General features: G+C 44.7%; 1 protein-coding gene across 1 annotated transcript; it reads left to right on the forward strand.

Annotated features, from left to right (window-relative positions):
* The first annotated feature begins 573 nt into the window (after nucleotides 1-573).
* On the forward strand, nucleotides 574-17,936 carry LOC121557120 (von Willebrand factor A domain-containing protein 3A-like). Its single transcript, XM_045213719.1, has 16 exons — nucleotides 574-672; nucleotides 944-1,038; nucleotides 10,507-10,582; nucleotides 10,729-10,760; nucleotides 11,022-11,205; nucleotides 11,506-11,683; nucleotides 13,649-13,719; nucleotides 13,968-14,133; nucleotides 14,607-14,692; nucleotides 16,070-16,222; nucleotides 16,461-16,563; nucleotides 16,742-16,886; nucleotides 17,047-17,198; nucleotides 17,414-17,531; nucleotides 17,726-17,823; nucleotides 17,906-17,936. The coding sequence occupies exons 1-13, from the start codon at nucleotides 574-576 to the stop codon at nucleotides 17,087-17,089; spliced, it is 1,431 nt and encodes a 476-aa protein (XP_045069654.1). The 3' UTR covers nucleotides 17,090-17,198; nucleotides 17,414-17,531; nucleotides 17,726-17,823; nucleotides 17,906-17,936.
* Nucleotides 17,937-21,759: the final 3,823 nt, after the last annotated feature.

Consider the following 21,759-nt stretch of genomic DNA (forward strand, 5'->3'; position numbering starts at 1 on the left):
TCTCTTTCCTTTTCTCTCTTATCTCCCTGTCTTTTGATGTTCCAGTCAATCTTAATGTGGTCCTTGAACAAACCTCTTTAGGTGGTGCAGGGGAGTGGGGCCCAATGCTTATTAGACTGGGCGTAATTAACTTATATCAGTTAATCAATGCTGCTTTATCAATTACTCTTCCTAGCTCAGTGATCTTTCATTCTGTCTGGGCAGCGGAAGACTTGGAGGTAAAGCATTTAGAGTAATTGCGTCGGTCACGCTTGGTTATCAGTAAGCTTTGTATTTACAACTGTTCTGTCCTTTTTCATTTATTTTATCTCAGGGTGGGAGGGGTTATCTCAAGGTGGGAGGGGTTATCTCAAGGTGGGAGGATGGGAGATGGGTGATATGTCTTAGCCTGGTCAAGCAGGCTGATCACTGCACTCACATTTCGTTACAAGTGAAACAGCATGTCAGATCAGACTGTTTCCACCAGGCTAGATATGTCTCTAGTCTCTTGTACCTTTCTAGCTGTGAAATAAAAAACATTTGGTCACAAAATATTATGTTTATGAATGTATTTGTCCTGTACTTCCTCCCTCCATGTTGGATCCCACCCAGAAGGCCATGGTGCAGTTTGAGTGGCATGATGGAACGGTGAAGAACATCCATGTGGACCTGCCCTTAATCTACCACTACCAGGTGGGTTCACCAGTCAGGATGTGATGTCAGAAGCACATGACGTCTTGTCTGTCTTTTGATTTGATTATTAGTATTAGTCTAACCCTCCTTTCTTCTCTTCCTGACCAATACAACCAGTTCTCTTACTAGACTAGGTGTGTTGATAGTGATGATGTTCTCGCTCAGCTTTCACCTGTATCTGTCTCAGCCATCACCCCTTCCAACCTCTCTTTCTATCTTCCATCCCTGTCTCTCTCACCCATCTCTCCATCCCTCTCTTTGTCACCTACAGAAGCAGCTGATGTCTGCTGTGGCTGTGTTGGAGAGGAGGGTGCAGTGCCTGAGCAGTGGGAGCAGACAGATCTGGGGGACAGTGTGTGAACAGAGGTACAGTAGGACACTGGGCTTCTCTCCTCTCACACACAGCTATCAGTCTGCTATCACTCACAAAATAATGATGTCCATTATCTCTCTAGCCTGTGTCGGGGGCAGTTATTTTCTGTCACAGTATACAGATGTAGGATCTTAATTTGTTGCTGAGAAATGATCCTGTACAGCAGGAAATGCAAACGTGTAGTGTATTTGAGGTTTAAAAAGTCCACTTTAAAATGACAGACTTGATTTGCCCTAACAAAAAATGTATCAACCCCTACAAAAAAGGTCAGTTAATTATAATCTACAGTGAGGGAAAAAAGTATTTGATCCCCTGCTGATTTTGTACATTTGCCCACTGACAAAGACATGATCAGTCTATAATTTTAATGGTTGATTTATTTGAACAGTGAAAGACAGAATAACAACAAAAAAATGCAGAAAAACGCATGTCAAAAATGTTATAAATAGATTTGCGTTTTAATGAGGGAAATAAGTATTTGACCCCTCTGCAAAACATGACTTAGTACTTGGTGGCAAAACCCTTGTTGGCAATTACAGAGGTCAGACGTTTCTTGTAGTTGGCCACCAGGTTTGCACACATCTCAGGAGGGATTTTGTCCCACTCCTCTTTGCAGATCTTCTCCAAGTCATTAAGGTTCGAGGCTGACGTTTGGCAACTCGAACCTTCAGCTCCCTCCACAGATTTTCTATGGGATTAAGGTCTGGAGACAGACTAGGCCACTCCAGGACCTTAATGTGCTTCTTCTTGAGCCACTCCTTTGTTGCCTTGGCCGTGTGTTTTGGGTCATTGTCATGCTGGAAAACCCATCCACGACCCATTTCCAATGCCCTGGCTGAGGGAAGGAGGTTCTCACCCAAGATTTGATGGTACATGGCCCTGTCCATCGTCCCTTTGATGCGGTGAAGTTGTCCTGTCCCCTTAGCAGAAAAACACCCCTAAAGCATAATGTTTCCACCTCCATGTTTGACGGTGGGGATGGTGTTCTTGGGGTCATAGGCAGCATTCCTCCTCCTCCAAACACGGCGAGTTGAGTTGATGCCAAAGAGCTCGATTTTGGTCTCATCTGACCACAACACTTTCACCCAGTTCTCCTCTGAATCATTCAGATGTTCATTGGCAAACTTCAGACGGGCATGTATATGTGCTTTCTTGAGCAGGGGGACCTTGCGGGCGCTGCAGGATTTCAGTCCTTTACGGCATAGTGTGTTACCAATTGTTTTCTTGGTGACTATGGTCCCAGCTGCCTTGAGATCATTGACAAGAGCCTCCCATGTAGTTCTGAGCTGATTCCTCACCGTTGTCATGATCATTGCAACTCCACGAGGTGAGATCTTGCATGGAGCCCCAGGCCGAGGGAGACAGTTATTTTGTGTTTCTTCCATTTGCGAATAATCGCACCAACTGTTGTCACCTTCTCACCAAGCTGCTTGGCGATGGTCTTGTAGCTCATTCCAGCCTTGTGTAGGTCTACAATCCTGTCCCTGACATCCTTGGAGAGCTCTTTGGTCATGGCCATGGTGGAGAGTTTGGAATCTGATTGATTGATTGCTTCTGTGGACAGGTGTCTTTTATACAGGTAACAAGCTGAGATTAGGAGCACTCTCTTTAAGAGTGTGCTCCTAATCTCAGCTCGTTACCTGTATAAAAGACACATGGGAGCCAGAAATCTTTCTGATTGAGAGGCGGTCAAATACTTATTTCCCTCATTAAAATGCAATTGTATTTATAACATTTTTGACATGCGTTTTTATGGATTATTTTGTTGTTATTCTGTCTCACACTGTTCAAATAAACCTACCATTAAAATTATAGACTGATAATTTCTTTGTCAGTGGGCAAACGTACAAAATCAGCAGGGGATCAAATACTTTTTTCCCTCACTGTACATAATAATTCACATTTCCTGTTGCTTCAGGATTATTTTCCTGCTGTAGCAAACTGACTCAAATTAAGCAGTTTCGAAGGTCCACCAATCTCTCTCTCTCTCTCTCTCTCTCTCTCTCTCTCTCTCTCTCTCTCTCTCTCTCTCTCTCTCTCTCTCTCTCTCTCTCACTCTCTCTCACTCTGTCTCTCTCTTTCTTTCTCGCTGTCCCTCTCTCTCTTTCTCTCTCTCTCGCTCTGTCCCTCTCCCTCTCTTTCTCTCTCTCTTTCTGTCTCTCTCTGTCTCTCTTTTTATGTCTCTCTGTAAGGTGGTGATTGTGGTAGACATGTCTATGATGATCTCTGGCTTCTCTCTCCACATCCAGCACTCCCTCAGGGTGCTACTGGAGGAGCAGCTGGCCAACTAACACAGCTTCAACATCATCGCGTAGGTCACACACACACACCACAGGAGGTTGGTGGCACCTTAATTGGGGAGGACGGGCTCGTGGGAATGGTTGGAGCGGAATTGGTTGATTGGTATCAAATACATCAAATACATGGTTTCCAGGTGTTTATTCCATTCCGGCCATTATTATGAGCCGTCCTCATCTCAGCAGCCTCCAATGACACACACACACCCACACCCACACACACACCCACACACACACAGTCGCATGCAGAAACACACACACATGCACAATCCCCATTTGATAGCACATTGAGCTCACATGAATCCAATCACAACACAAGCGCTGCATGTTCTAATCCTTGATAATAGATCAAGGAAAAAATACAACTCTTTCACATAACAACCCTGTACACTCAAATAAATCAAATGTATTGGTCACATACACATGGTTAGCAGATGTTATTGCGAGTGTAGCGAAATGCTTGTGCTTCTAGTTCCGACAGTGCAGCAATATCTAGCAAGTAATATCTACAGTTCCACAACAAAAACCTAATACACACAAATATAAGTGTCTCTCCAACACTCTCTCACCTCCACTCCCCCAATCTCCAGTTGAATCAAGTGTGATTTGGTTACGTTCTGCATGAGTATAGATCTAATTGATTTGGCTGTCAAAGCCTCCCCCTGCATTAGCACATTTACCTGCCTGTCAGACCGTGACCTCACCTCACCACATATGTTTTTAACAGACATTTGCTTGATCCTTAATGGGGATGGTTAATAGAGTGAAATGACTCACTCGAATAAGAATCCAAATTATAGCCCTGCTCATTCAAATTAAGATATAAAAAGCCTGGGGCCTTAGATAATCGTCGGAGTTCAATCTATTTATAATGCAGATTGGATGTGGTATTGAAATATGGAGTTGTTACTGGGATTTAAGTGCATATACTGTATGTGGATGATGTTTCTGTAGTATGTGCAGTACATTGCAGAGTACATTGTTGCATGTTGTGATCCCTAATCTGCTATCTCGTTATTGTCAGTTGACAAGGTTACAATGGAGTTGGATGGTTGGTTGTTTATTGCATCACCAACATTTAAGTTTCATGTTTTATTGTCACGTGCACAAGTACAGTGAAATGCCTCTCTTGCAAGCTCTTTTCCAACGATGCAGTAATCAATATCAGTAGTACTATAAAATATAGTAAAGTAGAACAAAAACACACAAGAAAATAGAAATTAGAAGAACAGGAGAATGTAAGTAAGTGACTTCGGAAAGTATTCAGACTCCTTGACTTTTTCCATATTTGGTTACGTTACATGCTTGTTCTAAAGTGGATTAAATACATTTTTTCCTCATCAATCTACACACAATACCCCATAATGACAAAGCGAAAACAGATTTTTTTTTTGTGTGCAAATGTATTAAAAATAAAAACAGCAATACCTTATTTACCGTATTTTCCGCACTATAAGGCGCACCGGAGTATAAGCCGCAGCAGCTAAATTGAATGATATTGAATGATGTGTACATATATAAGCCGCACTGGACTATAAGCCGCAGGTGTTTTAATTTTTAATTACCATATGTAAGGGTTCGTGCACAGAGGGGATTGTCGGGAAAGAGACAAGACAGACAGACATCACTCTCGTAATGTCTGTCTGTCTTGCTCTCGTTCTGTCTCTCGTTCTGTCTATCGTACCACTCTCGGTTCCACTTTTACTTTTGCGCGCTACCTGTCTCACTCTTTTCCGGCCTCCAGCTTTTCCTGCTGGAGCCCGCCGCTTAAAGGTGGGGGGCGCGGACCGGTCATAGAGCCCATAGAGTTAAAGTTGGTGGACTGTAACCTGTAAAATCCATAGATTTAGGAGGTCTTCTAGTGGCCGTTAGCTGTAAAAATCCATAGATTAGCCGCACCGTTATATAAGCCGCAGGGTCGAGAAATTGGAAAAAAGGCGCAGCTTATAGTCCGAAAATTACGGTACATAAGTATTCAGACCCTTTGCTATGAGACTCAAAATTGAGCTCAGGTGCATCCTGTTTCCATTGATCATCCTTGAGATGTTTCGACAACTTGATTGGAGTCCACTTGTGGTAAATTCAATCGATTGGACATGATTTTGAAAGGCACACACCTGTCTATATAAGGTCCCACAGTTGACAGTGCATGTCAGAGCAAAAATCAAGCCATGAGGTCAAAGGAATTGTCCGTAGAGCTCCGAGACAGGATTGTGTCAAGGCAGAGATCTGGGGAAGGGTACCAAAAAATGTCTGCAGCATTGAAGGTCCCCAAGAACACAGTGGCCTCCATCATTCTTAAATGGAAGATGTTTGGAACCACCAAGACTTCCTAGAGCTGGCCGTCCGGCCAAACTGAGCAATCGGGGGAGAAGGGCCTTGGTCAGGGAAGTGACCAAGAACCTGGTGGTCACTCTGACAGAGCTCTAGAGTTCCTCTGTGGAGATGGGAGAACCTTCCAGAAGGACAACCATCTCTGCATTACGTCTGGATGAAACCTAGCACCATCCCTATGGTGAAGCATGGTGGTGGCAGCATCATGCTGTGGGATGTTTTTCAGCGGCAGGGACTGGGAGACTAGTCAGGATCGAGGCAAAGATGAACGGAGCAAAGTACAGAGAGATCCTTGATGAAAACCTGCTCCAGAGCGCTCTGGACTTCAGACTGGGGCGAAGGTTCACCTTCCAACAGGACAACGACCCTAAGCACACAGCCAAGACAACGCAGGAGTGGCTTTGGAACAAGTCTCTGATAGTCTTTGAGTGGCCCAGCCACAGCCCGGACTTGAACCCGATCGAACATCTTTGGAGAGACCTGAAAATAGCTTTGCAGCAACGCTCCCCATCCAACCTGACAGAGCTTGAGAGGATCTGCAGAGAAGAATGGGAGAAACTCCCCAAATACAGGTGTGCCAAGCTTGTAGCGTCATACCCAAGAAGACTCAATGCTGTAATCGCTGCCAAAGATGCTTCAACAAAGTACTACGTAAAGGGTCTGAATACTTATGTAAATGTGACATTTCCGTTATTTATTTGTAATAAATTAGCAAACATTTCTTTTTTTTGTCATTATGGGGTATTGTGTGTAGATTGATGAGGGAAAAAAATATTTTAATCAATTTTAGAATAAGGCTGTAACGTAACAAAATGTGGAAAGATTCAAGGGATCTCAATACTTTCCAAAGGCACTGTATATACAGGGTCAGTTACAGGGTCAGTTCCAATACCAAATGTACAATGTGTAGGGATACTGGAGTGGTAGAGGTAGATATGTATAGGGGTAAGGTGACTAGGCATCAGGATATATGATAAACAGAGTAGCAGCAGCGTATATGAGGATTGTATGTGAGTGTGTGCGTCTGTGTGTGCGTGTGTATAGAGTCAGTATGAATGTGTGTGTGTGTATAGTTAGTATGAATGTGTGTGTGTGCGTGTGTGTATAGAGTCAGTATGAGTTTGTGTGTGTGTGTGTGTGTGTGTGTGTAGAGTCAGTATGAATGTGTGTGTGTGTCCCTGTACTGTATATTTTCACTCTTTCTTTCCTTTCATACATTTGAGATGAATTTTTAATATGTCCATATGCTTGTAGGTTGATATGTTTCCAGTCTTCACCCCTCTACTATTTTTAATCTTTTTTAATATCAGTCCTCCACATTGCTTTGATCCAATTAGATTGCACTGAATGAGTTGTACAAGGCCATTAATCAACAGGAAAACGCTCATCCAGATGCAGCGCTCCTAGTGGCCGGGGACTTTAATGCAGGGAAACTTAAATCCGTTCTACCTAATTTCTACCAGCATGTCAAATGTGCAACCAGAGGGAAAAAAACTCTAGACCACCTTTACTCCACACACAGAGACGCATACAAAGCTCTCCCTCGCCCTCCATTTGGCAAATCTGACCATAACTCTATCCTCCTGATTCCTGCTTATAAGCAAAAACTGAAGCAGGAAGCACCAGTGATTCGGTTAATAAAAAAGTGGTCAGATGACGCAGATGCCAAGCTACAGGACTGTTTTGCTAGCACAGACTGGAACATGTTCCGGGATTCTTCAGACAGCATTGAGGAGTACACCACATCAGTCACTGGCTTCATCAATAAGTGCATCGATGATGTCGTCCCCCACAGTGACCGTGACGTACATACCCCAACCAGAAGCCATGGATTACAGGCAACATCCGCACTGAGCTAAAGGGTAGAGCTGCCGCTTTCAAGGAACGGGACTCTAACCCGGAAGCTTATAAGAAATCCCGCTATGACCTCCGACGAACCATCAAACAGGCAAAGAGTCAATACAGGTCTAAGATTGAATCATACTACACTGGCTCTGACGCTCGTCGGATGTGGCAGGGCTTGAAAACTATTACAGACTACAAAGGGAAGCACAGCCGCGAGCTGCCCAGTGACACAAGCCTACCAGACGAGCTAAACCACTTCTATGCTCGCTTCGAGGCAAGCAACACTGAAGCATGCATGAGAGCACCAGCTGTTCCGGACGACTATGTGATCACGCTCTCCGTAGCCGATGTGAGTAAGACTTTTAAGCAAGTCAACATTCACAAGGCCGCTGGGCCAGACGGATTACCAGGGCGTGTACTCCGAGCATGTGCTGACCAACTGGCAAGTGTCTTCACTGACATTTTCAACATGTCCCTGACCGAGTCTGTAATACCAACATGTTTCAAGCAGACCACCATAGTCCCCGTGCCCAAGAACTCTAAGATAACCTGCCTAAATGACTACCGACCCGTGGCACTGACGTCTGTAGCCATGAAGTGCTTTGAAAGACTGGTCATGGCTCACATCAACAGCATAATCCCAGAAACCCTAGACCCACTCCAATTTGCATACCGCCCCAACAGATCCACAGATGATGCAATCTCTATCGCACTCCACACTGCCCTTTCCCACCTGGACAAGAGGAACACCTACGTGAGAATGCTATTCATTGACTACAGCTCAGCATTCAACACCATAGTGCCCTCTAAGCTCATCACTAAGCTAAGGATCCTGGGACTAAACACCTCCCTCTGCAACTGGATCCTGGACTTCCTGACGGGCCGCCCCCCAGGTGGTAAGGGTAGGTAACAACACATCTGCCACACTGATCCTCAACACGGGGGCCCCTCAGGGGTGCGTGCTCAGTCCCCTCCTGTACTCTCTGTTCACCCATGACTGCATGGCCAGGCACGACTCCAACACCATCATTAAGTTTGCCGACGACACAACAGTGGTAGGCCTGATCACCGACAACGATGAGACAGCCTATAGGGAGGAGGTCAGAGATCTGGCCGTGTGGTGCCAGGACAACAACCTCTCCCTCAACGTGACCAAGACAAAGGAGATGATTGTGGACTACAGGAAAAAAAAGAGGACTGAGCACGCCCCCATTCTCATCGACGGGGCTGTAGTGGAACAGGTTGAGAGCTTCAAGTTCCTTGGTGTCCACATCACCAACGAACTATCATGGTCCAAGCACACCAAGACAGTCGTGAAGAGGGCACGACAAAGCCTATTCCCCCTCAGGAGACTAAAAAGATTTGGCATGGGTCCTCAGATCCTCAAAAAAATTCTACAGCTGCACCATCGAGAGCATCCTGACTGGTTGCATCACCGCCTGGTATGGCAACTGCTTGGCCTCTGACCGCAAGGCACTACAGAGGGTAGTGCGTACGGCCCAGTACATCACTGGGGCAAAGCTCCCTGCCATCCAAGACCTCTATACCAGGCGGTGTCAGAGGAAGGCCCTCAAAATTGTCAAAGACTCCAGCCACCCTAGTCATAGACTGTTCTCTCTGCTACCGCACGGCAAGCGGTACCGGAGTGCCAAGTCTAGGTCCAAAAGACTTCTCAACAGCTTCTACCCACAAGCCATAAGACTCCTGAACAGCTAATCATGGCTACCCGGACTATTTGCACTGCCCCCCACCCCATCCTTTTTACGCTGCTGCTACTCTGTTAAGTATTTATGCATAGTCACTTTAACTCTACCCACATGTACATATTACCTCAACTACCTCAACTAGCCGGTGCCCCCCGCACATTGACTCTGCACCGTTACCCCCTTGTATATATAGCCTCCCTACTGTCACTTTATTTTACTTCTGCTTTTTTTTTTTACTCACCACTTATTTTTTTATCATTTTTTTGTTTTTTTTTTATTAAATTTTTTTTTTTATTTTTTATTTTTTTTATTTTTTTGTTTTATTTTTTTTATTTTTTTTGTTGTTGTTTTATTCTTACTTTTTTTGTTTAAAATAAACGCACTGTTGGTTAAGGGCTGTAAGTAAGCATTTCACTGTAATGTCTGCACTTGTTGTATTCGGCGCATGTGACCAATAAAATTTGATTTGATTTGATTTGATTTGAGAAGTAGGCATGTGGCGCCCATATCTCTAGAACTTTTTCCCCTTTAATCTTCTTCATTCCTCGGTTTCAAGTTGTTATCACTCTCTCACCTCTCTTTCTTCCCCACTATCAGTCTGTAGAAGACATATCCTGTCCTCTCTCACTGTAACTTCTACAGATCAGATCAGTTGTACAAGTTTGAGATAGTGTCTTTCTTCTACCGTACAAAACGTTGTTTCAAGGTTGTCATTGTGTTCCTCTCTGTAGTACTATACAGTGTGTAGTATAATAACTCCACTGTGTTCCTCTCTGTAGTACTATACAGTGTGTAGTATAATAACTCCACTGTGTTCCTCTCTGTAGTACTATACAGTGTGTAGTATAATAACTCCACTGTGTTCCTCTCTGTAGTACTAAACAGTGTGTAGTATAATAACTCCACTGTGTTCCTCTCTGTAGTACTATACAGTGTTTAGTATAATAACTCCACTGTGTTCCTCTCTGTAGTACTATACAGTGTTTAGTATAATAACTCCACTGTGTTCCTCTCTGTAGTACTAAACAGTGTGTAGTATAATAACTCCACTGTGTTCCTCTCTGTAGTACTATACAGTGTGTAGTATAATAACTCCACTGTGTTCCTCTCTGTAGTACTAAACAGTGTGTAGTATAATAACTCCACTGTGTTCCTCTCTGTAGTACAATACAGTGTGTAGTATAATAACTCCACTGTGTTCCTCTCTGTAGTACAATACAGTGTGTAGTATAATAACTCCACTGTGTTCTAATCTATTTGTCTTTCTCTCCTCTGTCAGGTTCGACTCAGCTGTCAGAACTTGGAGGGAGAGGTTGGCCCCCCCCCACACCAGAGAACCTGCAGGAAGCCTGGCAGTAAGGTCCTCAAAGTGTGTGTGTGTGTGTGTGTGTGTGTGTGTAAGCCTGGCTGTGAGGCTGTCTTATGTTTCTGTCTGGTGTCTCTGCTTTTGAGGGCTCTTTGCTGTTCTCTCTCTCTCTCACTCTCTTTCCCTGGTCTCTAGCTCTACTTCAGTAGAGAGGCAGTTCTCTGCTGGTGTGGAGACTGGAGAGACTTCACATACTGCTTTAGTCACATGCTATGCAGTGACGTCGTTCAAAAGTATTTCAAAGTGTGTGTGCGCGTGTGCGTGCATGCATTTGTGCATCCGTGTGTGTGTGCGTTTGCGTGTGTGTGTGCCTTTGTGCATGTGCGTATATTTGTGAGTGTGTGTGCAAGCATGCTTGCGTGTGTGTGTTTGTGTGGCTGCACACAGATGTGTATGGCTCTGACCATGTGTCTCTCTCTCTCCTCCAGGTGGGTCCAGGGTTTACAGTGTTCAGGGAGCAGGAACACCATGGCTGCTCTGAGGCTGCTTCTGGAGGGGGACCTCCATGGGGGTGGGACACCCCCACCCTCTCCCTCTCCTCTTCTCCCTCCGTCCTCCCCTCTCATCCAGGGCCTCTACCTCTTCACAAGTGGAGTGCCTGACCAGGAAATGGTATGACACTGTCCTGGCAGCAGTTTTATCAGTTGGTGATGATGACTGATAATGGTGAACATTAGAACTGGTATAGGAAGAGCTGATCTGAAATCAGTTCTTAGGCGCAGAGAGTAACCATACTGTTACACTGGCTGTACTTCATCCCAACAGGGCATTATAATAGAGACATGCTTCCCTCTGGTGCCCTCTGCTGCTGGAAACTGCTTAATGCGCTAGCTAGGTGTCACTAATATACTATGCCTACATATTCATATGCCCATGCTTGTTCCCAGGCAATGGTGTCTTCATATGTGTCAGAGCGCTGCAGTGGCCTGCCTCTATGTCTCCACGTCTGTCTGTTCACTGGAGAGGAGACAGAGGCACAGACAGGGGGGTTGCCCTCCACCTCGCCATGCCACCAGGGAGGAGACTGCGGGGGCACTGAGGGAACTGGCACAAGCTGGCAACGGATGCTTCCACTGGATCAGTGAGACAGGTACGCAAGAATTCACACACACATACACACACAAAATCTTAATGAAAGACTTCAGAAAGTGCTATGGAAAAATAGATTGACCCACCATGAAGTGGCACCTTGAAGAAATGAGCGCTAGTGATGACGGTAGAAGTAGAAACACTTACCCACCACAGAGGTGATTACTTCCTGGAGAGGCTACCAGCCAGCTGTGTGAACCCACTGATCCCCCAGCTAATGTCCCATTCAACAGTTACAGTTGAAGTCGGAAGTTTACATACACTTAGGTTGGAGTCATTAAAACTTGTTTTTCAACCACTCCACAAATTTCTTGTTAACAAACTATAGTTTTGGCAAGTCGGTTAGGACATCTACTTTGTGCATGACACAAGTAATTTTTCCAACAATTGTTTACAGACAGATTATTTCACTTATAATTCACTGTATCACAATTCCAGTGGGTCAGAAGTTTACATACACTAAGTTAACTGTGCCTTTTGAAAAATTCCAGAAAATGATGTCATGGCTTTAGAAGCTTTTGATAGGCTAATTGACATCATTTGAGGCAATTGGAGGTGTACCTGTGGATGTATTTCAAGGCCTACCTTCAAACTCAGTGCCTCTTTGCTTGACATCATGGGAAAATCAAAAGAAATCAGCCAAGACTTCAGAAAAAGAATTGTAGACCTCCACAAGTCTGGTTCATCCTTGGGAGCAATTTCCAAACGCCTGAAGGTACCACGTTCATCTGTACAAACAATAGTACCCAAGTATAAACACCATGGGACCACACAGCCGTCATTCCGCTCAGGAAGGAGACGCGTTCTGTCTCCTAGAGATGAACGTACTTTGGTGCGAAAAGTGCAAATCAATCCCAGAACAACAGCAAAGGACCTTGTGAAGATGCTGGAGGAAACAGGTACAAAAGTATCTATATCCACAGTAAAACGAGTCCTATATCAACATAACCTGAAAGGTCGCTCAGCAAGGAAGAAGCCACTGCTCTAAAACCGCCATAAAAAAGCCAGACTACGGTTTGCAACTGCACATGGGGACAAAGATCGTACTTTTTGGAGAAATGTCCTCTGGTCTGATGAAACAAAAATAGAACTGTTTGGCCATGATGACCATTGTTATGTTTGGAGGAAAAAGGGGGTACCTTGCAAGCCGAAGAACACCATCCCAACCGTGAAGCACAGGGGTGGCAGCATCATGCTGTGGGGGTGCTTTGCTGCAGGAGGGAGAAATTATGTGGATATAATGAAGCAAAATCTCAAGACATCAGTCAGGTTAAAGCTTGGTCGCAAATGGATCTTCCAAATGGACAATGACCCCAAGCATACTTCCAAAGTTGTGGCAAAATGGCTTAAGGACAACAAAGTCAAGGTATTGGAGTGGCCATCACAAAGCCCTGACCTCAATCCTATAGAAAATGTGTGGGCAGAACTGGAAAAGCGTGTGCGAGGAAGGAGGCCTACAAACCTGACTCAGTTACACCAGCTCTGTCAGGAGGAATGGGCCAAAATTCAGCCAACTTATTGTGGGAAGCTTGTGGAAGGCTACCCGAAATGTTTGACCCAAGTTAAACAATTTAAAGGCAATGCTACCAAATACGAATTGAGTGTATGTAAACTTCTGACCCACTGGGAATGTGATGAAAGAAATAAAAGCTGAAATAAATAATTCTCTCTACTATTATTCTGACATTTCACATTCGTAAAATAAAGTGGTGATCCTAACTGACCTAAAAAACTGAGTTTAAATGTATTTGGCTAAGGTGTATGTAAACTTCCGACTTCAACTGTACTCCTTCTATACAGTGTGTGTGTGTGTGTGTGTGTGTGTGTGTGTGTGTGTAAGTTGCCTGTGTGTGTGTGTATGCATGTTGCCTGTCTGACTGTGTGTGTGTATGTATGCATGTGTGTGTGTGTGTGTTATGCTGGGTGGAAACCCTGAGCCCTGGTCTGTCCTGTCCTCTCCCTGCAGGCATCCTGGAGAGCGATGACATCACTGCTCTGATTGGAGAGATGGAGAGGGCTGCTAATTATTGGCAGAAGGTGAGATTGGAACAGCATGGGGATGGGAGAGTGCTAAACAGCACAATCTGTCCTAAACTGCTCAAAACATTTAGATTCAGATACTAGTCATATGTATTGATAACATACTGTAAGGTATTCTGTTTACATTATTTTATTTAAAAAAATTACTTCAACCACTTTAACATTGTAAGACTGGCATTGCAAATAGATCCATTGCTAGTTAATGGATGACCTCTATCTCTTTGCATTTATGTGTGTGGCTCCAGAGCTCCATGCTGGTGGACTCCCTGACCCAGAAGTCTGGCTGTAGGTGCCCAGGGGATAATCTCTCTCCTGGGGACAAAGCACCGGCCCAGCCCCCCCCTTGCCTGGAGACGCAGAGACGGACCACTGCCCCCACCGCGACCCACAGCACTCACCCTCGCCAGGCTGGTTAGAGCACACACATACGCACGCACATACAAACACACATACAAACACACATACGCACGCACATACAAACACACATATGAACACACATACGAACACACATACGAACACACACACACACTTGTATTTTCTCCTCTTTGTCCTCTCTCATTTCAACATCAAACAACACTTTCAACTTTTATTTCTCAACTAACAAACAGAATATCAGATGAAAGAGGGAGTGAAATTATTTTAGAAATGCCTCATCTTTGGCCGAGATAAAGTAGGCTGCTAATAAATATGGAGTGGGTGTTATAATGTTTTATGTCGATGCTACATAAGACTGCATGAAAGCATTTATGAAGATTATATAAACATATGTAGGGCATTATGACACTTTATGTCATGCAAATAAAGGTTTTATGAATGCTTTATGCTACATATCACCACTCCAAGTAAAGGGTCACATAAGTCTTTTTTTTCTGCTGATAGCAAATGAAGGAAGGCCGAGCAAACGAGCGTTCCTACTCTCAGAAGGCTCTCACATGGCGTCCCAGCAGTGCCACATCTGGTATCCCACCGGGTGAGTCAGCATTCTAGCCTGGTTAAACCAGACTGAATCAGTTTTAATGCCAGGCTGGAAGTTTACCACCGGTACCTAAGTGAACCTTCCCCCTTGGGTGACTGAAAGTTCAGTTGAGTGGAGGTTCTATCTCAGGTGAGTGTCAGGCAAGGGCTAGAGCAGGGCCGAGTTCATTAGGCACCAAACAGAAGCAAATGGTCTGAAACATGGAGTGCCAGACAGAGCAACTATCACCTTTCTGTGCAACAGTACCAGTTTAGTGCTACTCTGGTCCCAACCCCACTCAAAGCGAGAGCCAGACTAAAAATGTATAAACTATTAATCAAATGGAGGATGTCTCCAGTTCATCAAAGTCCTTTACATGAGGAATTAAATCCATGTTGGGTCGGTAAGGTGTTACCCGTATTTCCAAAGGGTATGTTGACCTGCACTTTATCTTTCTCTCTACAGATGCTGTGTGTCTTCAAGATGCTTTTAAAGATGTGAAGAGTAGACTAGGGCTTTGTCCCAAATGGCACCCTTTTCCCTATATTGTGCACTACTTTTGACCAGAGCCCTATGGGCTATATAGGGAATGGGGTGGCGTTTGAGACACAGCCTAGCAGTCACTTAGGTCTTGTTTTTCTCAGTAGTGAGGTGAGGTACATCATCACCCCGTCAGCCAGGGTTAGGGTTTCTCCCCTCAGGTACATCATCACCCTGTCAGCCAGGGTTAGGGTTTCTCCCCTCAGGTACATCATCACCCTGTCAGCCAGGGTTAGGGTTTCTCCCCTCAGGTACATCATCACCCTGTCAGCCAGGGTTAGGGGTTTCTCCCTCAGGTACATCATCACCCTGTCAGCCAGGGTTAGGGTTTCTCCCCTCAGGTACATCATCACCCTGTCAGCCAGGGTTAGGGTTTCTCCCCTCAGGTACATCATCACCCTGTCAGCCAGGGTTAGGGTTTCTCCCCTCAGGTACATCATCACCCTGTCAGCCAGGGTTAGGGTTTCTCCCCTCAGGTACATCATCACCCTGTCAGCCAGGGTTAGGGTTTCTCCCCTCAGTGTACTGAATGAAGGATGACTCAGCTCAATTTTTGTCCTCTCCTAAAACGTCACCCGTTTACCTCAGATTAGCGTTGTTGTTGTTATTGAATTTATAATTGTTTTACTTTGTGTTTTCCCAGGGATACACATGGGATGAACCGTTGTGTTTTGATAATACAGAACTGTAGATGTTTTTATAAAGTGGTAGCTGATTTTCAAGTTTAAATGATTGTATGATGTAAAATTGGTATAGCCTTTTATTAGTTAGCTTGTTTGTTTGTTGTGTGTCCTTCAGCACAGCCCACTTCTGGTATTTTTTTCTCATATGTCTCTTGGCCCTGACCTGTAGTGGCTGAAGAGGTTCAGTATTAAGAAGCAGAAGCTTGACCTCTATAAGCTGGTGTCTGGACCTGACTGTACTCATCATAAGAAGCTGGTCCCCTCGGTCCTCAAGAGAGTGTCTGCCAAATACTGCTCCATCTTCCCCAGTGTCCACATCAACGTGAGTCAGAGGAGAATGGCTTCAATAACATATTTTGGCATGAATACAAATTAAAATGCTAGCAACTAAGTACAAGTTCAAGTACGAGTACAAATGTCCAATGCGGCCAAATGCTGAAAAATTAATTAATTAATTAAATAAAAATAACAGGTTATCCAACCAGCTACCTATCCACATAGTGCCACTCCCATGCTGGTCTGAGCCTCCTGTCTCTCTCTATCTGTGGTTGTTGTTTCAGGGGATGGTGAAGCACCTGCAGCTGACTCCAGCAGAGTTAAAACTGACTCAGACTGAGAGACTCCTGCAGCGCTACACACAGAGGCTGCAATGGCTGCTCTCCGGTATGCCTCTCTCTCGCTCTATGTCCCTGTCTCTGTCACTCTCTCTGTATCTTGTCTGTCTCTCTCTGTTCTAGTCATTCTAATTATATGGTACCAAACTACTGAAATATCTATGAATGCCCGATTGAAGGTTGAAGTAACCCTAGTGTCTGGCTCCTTCTGCTCTCTTCCTCCCCAGGTAGCAGGCGTGTGTTTGGGGCGGTGCTGGAGAGGGAGGTGTGTGTGCTGCTGGATGTGTCCGGCTCAATGGCTCCCTGCCTGGGGGAGCTGAAGACCAAGCTGGCCTCTCTCATCTGGGAACAGCTGCATCACAACACAGTCAGGTAAACTGAACCTAAAAATCTTTGCTTACCCCTGGACACTTCCACTGTTGACTATCCCAGAAAAATAATGAAAAGGGAACACTATGTTTATATAATCATGTTATAACCTCTGTATGTATGCTCCTCGTCATGTTATAACGTCTGTATGTATGCGCCCCAGACTGGCAGTGGGTTTGGGGACAGTATGGGCCTGTACCTGCTGAGTGATGGGAAGCCAGATTCCAGCTGCAGCCTGGTGCTGAAAGAGACAGAGAGACTGACCACAGGGAACCACATCACTATCCACACTGTCTCATTCAACTGCACAGACAGGTCTGACTATATGATTGATTGATTGATTTGTACATTGATTGATTTGTACATTTAATATATTACACAATGACGCTCACTACGTGCACTAAGAATAGTGGGCTGGACCAACCAATTATTTAGAATGTAAATAATTGGATAGACTGGGGAGGGCCTGGCGCACCCATAAAATAACCCATATCAGTGTCACACTGCATGTATTACTATTATTCTGACAGCTCAGCCAATGACTTTCTGAAGAAGCTGGCCCACCAAACTGGGGGTCGGTACCACCACTGTCATGACAATGTGGATGCGCTCAGTGGGCTGTTGGAATCGGGCCTTAGTGATGGAGACGTGAGTAGACACACACACCCACACAAACGCACGTACGCATGTATGCACACCTGAGCATCATAGCCTCTGGGCTATTAGTCAAACACTGAACCAGCTTTCCCTGTCTCATACCAGTCAGGGGTACAAAGGACGAGTACACAGTAGAGACAGATATACAAGTTTGAGGGAGACCTATTGTGAACTGATTCAAACAGGAACCTACCCTGGCGGCCCTCGAGGTAGATGACTTGAGGAGACTGGCTCAGGAAATTGACAAACTGAGACATTTCCGGAAACAGGCACAGGTCTTCAGGTTTGTCTTACAGTGAGCTAATTGGTTCAATTTTGCATAAAAACTCTGTTGTCCATGACTGACCTTGACCTGTTTTTGACAGAGAAATCATTTTGGAAAAGAAGAATCCAGAGGAAACAACAAGAATCAACAAAACAGTCTCGATTACTGTAAACCCAAGAACTTGACTTCAATGATTTTATATACACATTTGTAATTCAGATTTATAATTACTAAATATATGAAGAAAGTGTTTTTTACAAGATTATAACCAGTGTGCATAAATTTAGTCGGATTAACCATATACTGTACACAGTTCTATTTGACCTAATTTGGGTGTGCAGTATGCTTTGTTCAGATTGACAAACCTCTGCATTTCTTTAATTTAAAGCTAGAATCCTTAGTTGCTACATCCATTTATAGACTTTGAAATTATTGATACCCATTGATTCTTGAAGAATATAACTTATAAATGCCTCATGAACTTATTTGAACTGTCATACCCCATCAGAACCCAAGCTTGTTTTACTCCAATGTTTGTAAACAAAGTAAATGTAAACAAACACTGTATAGCCTCAAAACTATAATTAGATATCATGGATGGTCAGTCCTTGCATCCATAACTCTGTCTATTTGAGAGTGGTTACATTTCTCCAGGCCCATCCCTCAGCTTTTTACCAAAACAGAGGCGGGGCTGACCGCTTTGTTATTGTTTTTCTAGCTTGAACTAAAAACAGCTATTAACCTTATTGTGTTATATTGTTTCTATGTACTACTATACATATCGGCATGAATAAAACAAATGATTCCATGATGTCTGTTATAAATAATATGAACATGCCTGATATGAGCATGCCTAATATGAACATGTCTAATATGAGCATCCCTAATATGAACATGTCTAATATGAACATGCCTAATATGAACATGCCTAGCATGTCATACATCTTTATTAGGTGTAATGAAGGCAATAAACAAACATAGAAGCACAAAAAAGCAGCAATAATTTCAGACACCATCAGACACCACTTACTGCACTGAAAACCCAATCATCCCACATTTCATCAGGATCTTTTTGTCAAAAGGACATTTTTGATAAGTCAACACAGCTCCATACTGTTCACTTCCCAAGCACTGGGTTGATGCACATTACACATTACAATGAAAGAATGAGGGTTGGGAAAGCTTTCCCAGTGAACTTGACCTTTAAAGGGGTAATGTGCAGTTGCTACATCCATTTTTGGACTTACAAATGCAAATAGTCCGGGTAGCCATTTGATTAGCCGTTCAGGAGTCTAATGGCTTGGGGGAAGAAGCTGTTAAGAATACTTTTGGACCTAGACTTGGCGCTCCGGTACCGCAGCGAAGAGAACAGTCTTTGACTAGGGTGGCTGGAGTCTTTGGCAATTTTTAGGGCCTTCCTCTGACACCACCTGGTATATTTTTACATTTTAGTCATTTAGCAGACGCTCTTATCCAGAGCGACTTACAGTTAGTGAGTGCATACATTTTTCATACTGGCCCCCCCGTGGGAATCAAACCCACAACCCTGGCGTTGCAAGCGCCATGCTCTACCAACTGAGCTACAGGAGGCCTGGATGGTGTAGAGGTCATGGATGGCAGGAAGCTTGGCCCCAGTGATGTACTGGGCTGTATGCATTACCCTCAGTAGTGCCTTGCGGTTGGAGGCCGAGCAGTTGCCATACCAGGCAGTGATGCAACCAGTCAGGATGCTCTTGATGGTGCAGCTGTAGAACCTTTTGAGAATCTGAGGACCCATACCAAATCTTTTCAGTCTCCTGAGGGGGAATAGGATTTGTTGTGACCTCTTCACGACTGTCTTGGTGTGCTTGGACCATGATAGTTTGTTGGTGATGTGGACACCAAGGAACTTGAAGCTCTCAACCTGCTCCACTACAGCCCGGTCGATGAGAATGGCTGCGTGCTCGGCCCTCCTTTTCCTGTAGTCCACGATCATCTCCTTTGTCTTGATCACGTTGAGGGAGAGGTTGTTATCCTGGCACCACACTGCCAGGTCTCTGACCTCCCTATAGGCTGTCTCATCGTTGTCGGTGATCAGGCCTACCGTTGTTGTGTCGTCGGCAAACTTAATGATGGTGTTGGAGTCGTGCTTGGCCATGCAGTCATAGGTGAACAGGGAGTACAGGAGGGGACTGAGCACACACCCCTGAGGGGCACCCGTGTTGAGGATCAGTGTGGCAGATGTGTTGTTACCTACCCTTACCACCTGGGGGCGGCCCGTCAGGAAGTCCAGGATCCAGTTGCAGAGGGAGGTGTTTAGTCCCAGGGTCCCTAGCTTAGTGACGAGCTTTGAGGGCACTATGGTGTTGAACACTGAGCTGTAGTCAATGAATAGCATTCTCACGTAGGTGTTCCTTTTGTCCAGGTGGGAAAGGGCAGTGTGGGGTGCAATAGAGATTGCGTCATCTGTGGATCTGTTGGGGCGGTATGCAAATTGGAGTGGGTCTAGGGTTTCTGGGATAATGGTGTTGATGTGAGCCATGACCAGCCTTTCAAAGCACTTCATGGCTACAGATGTGAGTGCTAAGGGTCGGTAGTCATTTAGGCAGGTTACCTTGGAGTTCTTGGGCACAGGGACTATGGTGGTCTGCTTGAAACATGTTGGTATTACAGAATCGGTCAGGGACAGGTTGAAAATGTCAATGAAGACACTTGCCAGTTGGTGAGCGCATGCTCAGAGTACACGTCCTGGCAATCCGTCTGGCCCTGTGGCCTTGTGAATGTTGACCTGTTTAAAGGACTTACTCACATCGGCTACGGAGAGAGTGATCACACAGTGGTGCTCTCATACGTGCTTCAGTGTTGCTTGCCTCGAAGCGTGCATAGAAGTCATTTAGCTCATCTGGTAGGCTCATGTCACTGGGCAGCTCGCGGCTGTGCTTCCCTTTGCCGTCCGTAATAGTTTGCAAGCCCTGCCACATCCGATGAGCGTCGGAACCGGTGTAGTAGGAATCTTAGTCCTGTATTGACGCTTTGCCTGTTTGATGGTTCGTCAGAGGGCATAGCGGGATTTCTTATAAGCGTCTGGGTTAGAGTCCCGCTCCTTGAAAGCGGCAGCTCTACCCTTTAGCTCAGTGCGGATGTTGCCTGTAATCCATGGCTTCTGTACGTTGAAAGGTAAAGTAGGTCCATGAGCTTAGTTCAACTATCGTACCCCATCAGAACCCAAAATATAAGCTTGTTTTACCCCAATGTCTGTAAACAAAGTAAATGTAAACAAATACTACAGTGGGGGAAAAAAGTATTTAGTCAGCCACCAATTGTGCAAGTTCTCCCACTTAAAAAGATGAGAGAGGCCTGTAATTTTCATCATAGGTACACGTCAACTATGACAGACAAATTGAGGAGAAAAACATCCAGAAAATCACATTGTAGGATTTTTAATGAATTTATTTGCAAATTATGGTGGAAAATAAGTATTTGGTCACCTACAAACAAGAAAGATTTCTGGCTCTCACAGACCTGTAACTTCTTCTTTAAGAGGCTCCTCTCTCCTCCACTCGTTACCTGTATTAATGGCACCTGTTTGAACTTGTTATCAGTATAAAAGACACCTGTCCACAACCTCAAACAGTCAAACTCCAAACTCCACTATGGCCAAGACCAAAGAGCTGTCAAAGGACACCAGAAACAAAATTGTAGACCTGCACCAGGCTGGGAAGACTGAATCTGCAATAGGTAAGCAGCTTGGTTTGAAGAAATCAACTGTGGGAGCAATTATTAGGAAATGGAAGACATACAAGACCCCTGATAATCTCCCTCGTGTTTGGAGGACAAAGAATGCTGAGTTGCATCCAAAGAACACCATACCTACTATGAAGCATGGGGGTGGAAACATCATGCTTTGGGGCTGTTTTTCTGCAAAGGGACCAGGACGACTGATCCGTGTAAAGGAAAGAATGAATGGGGCCATGT

The sequence above is a fragment of the Coregonus clupeaformis genome, unplaced genomic scaffold, assembly GCF_020615455.1.
Source record: "Coregonus clupeaformis isolate EN_2021a unplaced genomic scaffold, ASM2061545v1 scaf0145, whole genome shotgun sequence".
NCBI classification, from domain to species: Eukaryota; Metazoa; Chordata; class Actinopteri; order Salmoniformes; family Salmonidae; genus Coregonus; species Coregonus clupeaformis.